The sequence below is a fragment of the Myotis brandtii genome, unplaced genomic scaffold (assembly GCF_000412655.1).
Source record: "Myotis brandtii unplaced genomic scaffold, ASM41265v1 scaffold579, whole genome shotgun sequence".
In the NCBI taxonomy this organism is placed as follows: Eukaryota; Metazoa; Chordata; class Mammalia; order Chiroptera; family Vespertilionidae; genus Myotis; species Myotis brandtii.
Window position 1 is genome coordinate 705,179 of NW_005370171.1, and position 1,791 is coordinate 706,969.

A 1,791-nucleotide genomic window follows, 5' to 3' on the forward strand; every position below is an offset into this window, starting at 1 on the left:
GAGGGGGGGGCGGGGGACGGGGGCTGGGAGTGCGGGGTGGGAGGCAGGGCTCAGAGAAGCAGCAGGTGGGTGCCGTCATCCAGTTCCATCGCGTGGGGAGGCTCCCGTCTCCAGCACCTGGCGTGTCCTGGACTGAGAGGGTGACCCCGCGTCTGAGCTGTGAGCTGAGGTTACTCGACAGGTCGAAGTTCACGGGTGGTGCTCCCAGAACTCCTGCCGTGCGTGGGGTTCGCAGCAGAGCCCCCTGTGACTGCGCCGTCCTCTCCGAGGTGGCCGGCTCTCCCGAGGACGGGCATCCCCCCCGCCACGGCCGCACTGTCCCTGGAAGAAGGGGAGAGTGCCGGATGCCACGGGCCCCGGGAGAGCTTGCTTTCCTCTGCGTCAGCGCTCTGCTCGCAGTGACACAGGCCACGATGTCTCCTGCTTCCCTGAAGGCGGCGAGTTTCACTTTAAAAAACCACCAGTCCTTTTATCTAGTCCCTTCACCGGGACAGATTACGGCCTCTACTTGCCGGGTGTCACCTGCGCCGTGAGGAGTAAGGGGGGAGGAGGACGCACCATCCCAGAGACGCTCACGGAGCAGCAGAAAGTCAGCCTCACCCGGGGGACAGGTGGCAGGAGCGGTCACAAGGTGGCAGGGGCGGTCACAGGGTGGCAGGGGCGGTCACAGGGTGATGGGGGAGGTCATGGGGCCCCTGGGCTGGGCTCTCGGTGGAGGGAAGGCTGTTTGGCTGGACCCTCGGAGCCTGGGGAACAGGGAGGGTGGGGGCACTCGGCCACAAGGGGCCTTGTCCCGGGGCTGCTCTGTGTCCCGTGTGCTTTGAACCCTGCGTCCCAGACAGGCCAGTGGCGGGCAGGGGAGGCTGTGGACGCAGAGGCCACACCGCCCGGGCCCGGCCTTCGCACAGGGATCGGCCTCTCGTGCCTCAGTGTCCCCTCCCTCAGAAGGGACAAGTCCCTCCCAGGCTAGTGGGCTGAGCAGGAAGAACTCGGGCAGCGCCTGCCTCACCCACGTGCCCAGTGACGTTCCCGCAGCGTCGGCGTCGCCTCACTTCTCCGGACAGAGACGCTGCTGGATGGCGGCGGGCTGACAACGCAGCATCCACCGCTAGTCACGGGGGTGGGGGGGGCTGCCTGGACCGTCCCCATTGTCCCCAGCTCTGGCTCCGGGACAGAGTTCATGCTGGCGAGACAAGCAAAGCCTGAGCCGGGGCCTGGGCCGCTGAGAGGGCCCTCGGTGCGCTGAGAAGTTGAGTTTGGTCTGTGGTCCGAGCCTAGCAGCCGCGGCGAACAGCGCTGGGTGAGACAGCGCCGTGTCCCCGTCACGGAGAGCGGCCCGCCTGCCGCTCTTGTTGAGATGCAGCCGCGGGTCAGTGTCACGGAGGCCGGTCACCGTCACACACCAGCCGCAGGCGTGGAGGTCGTTCCGGAGGCTCGGGTCGGGGTTCACGGAGGGGAAGGAACCGTCTCTGCGAGGCCCCGACCCCCGAGACGCGAGGCCGCTCCGCTCTGGCCCTGGGAGTGTGTAAACACGGCCGCTCGGGCTGTGATCTAGATCAAACGTGTTCCTGCGTTTCCCACGGAGATTAACCGCCAGCCGCAGCGCCTGCAGGGAAAACATCGCACATTTGCATAAACATTTACTGGGCGCTTCCAGCGTTTAGAGCCTTCCTCTGGGGATGCGGCTGCTCCGGCCTCCCTGCCTCCCTGCCTCCCTTGCCGACGCCCTTAAATGCTCCTGAGCTGCAGTGAAGCGTGTGCCCCTCAAGCCCACACGGGACTGCCCCACCT

General features: G+C 66.8%; 1 protein-coding gene across 1 annotated transcript in view; it reads left to right on the top strand.

Annotated features, from left to right (window-relative positions):
• Nucleotides 1-1,791, top strand: part of SDK1 (sidekick cell adhesion molecule 1) — a 339,428-nt gene that overhangs the window by 326,169 nt on the left and 11,468 nt on the right. The window contains exon 32 of the mRNA XM_014549990.1: nt 695-699. Coding sequence (XP_014405476.1) covers nt 695-699 — 5 coding nt within the window. The remainder of the gene's footprint in view (nt 1-694; nt 700-1,791) is intronic.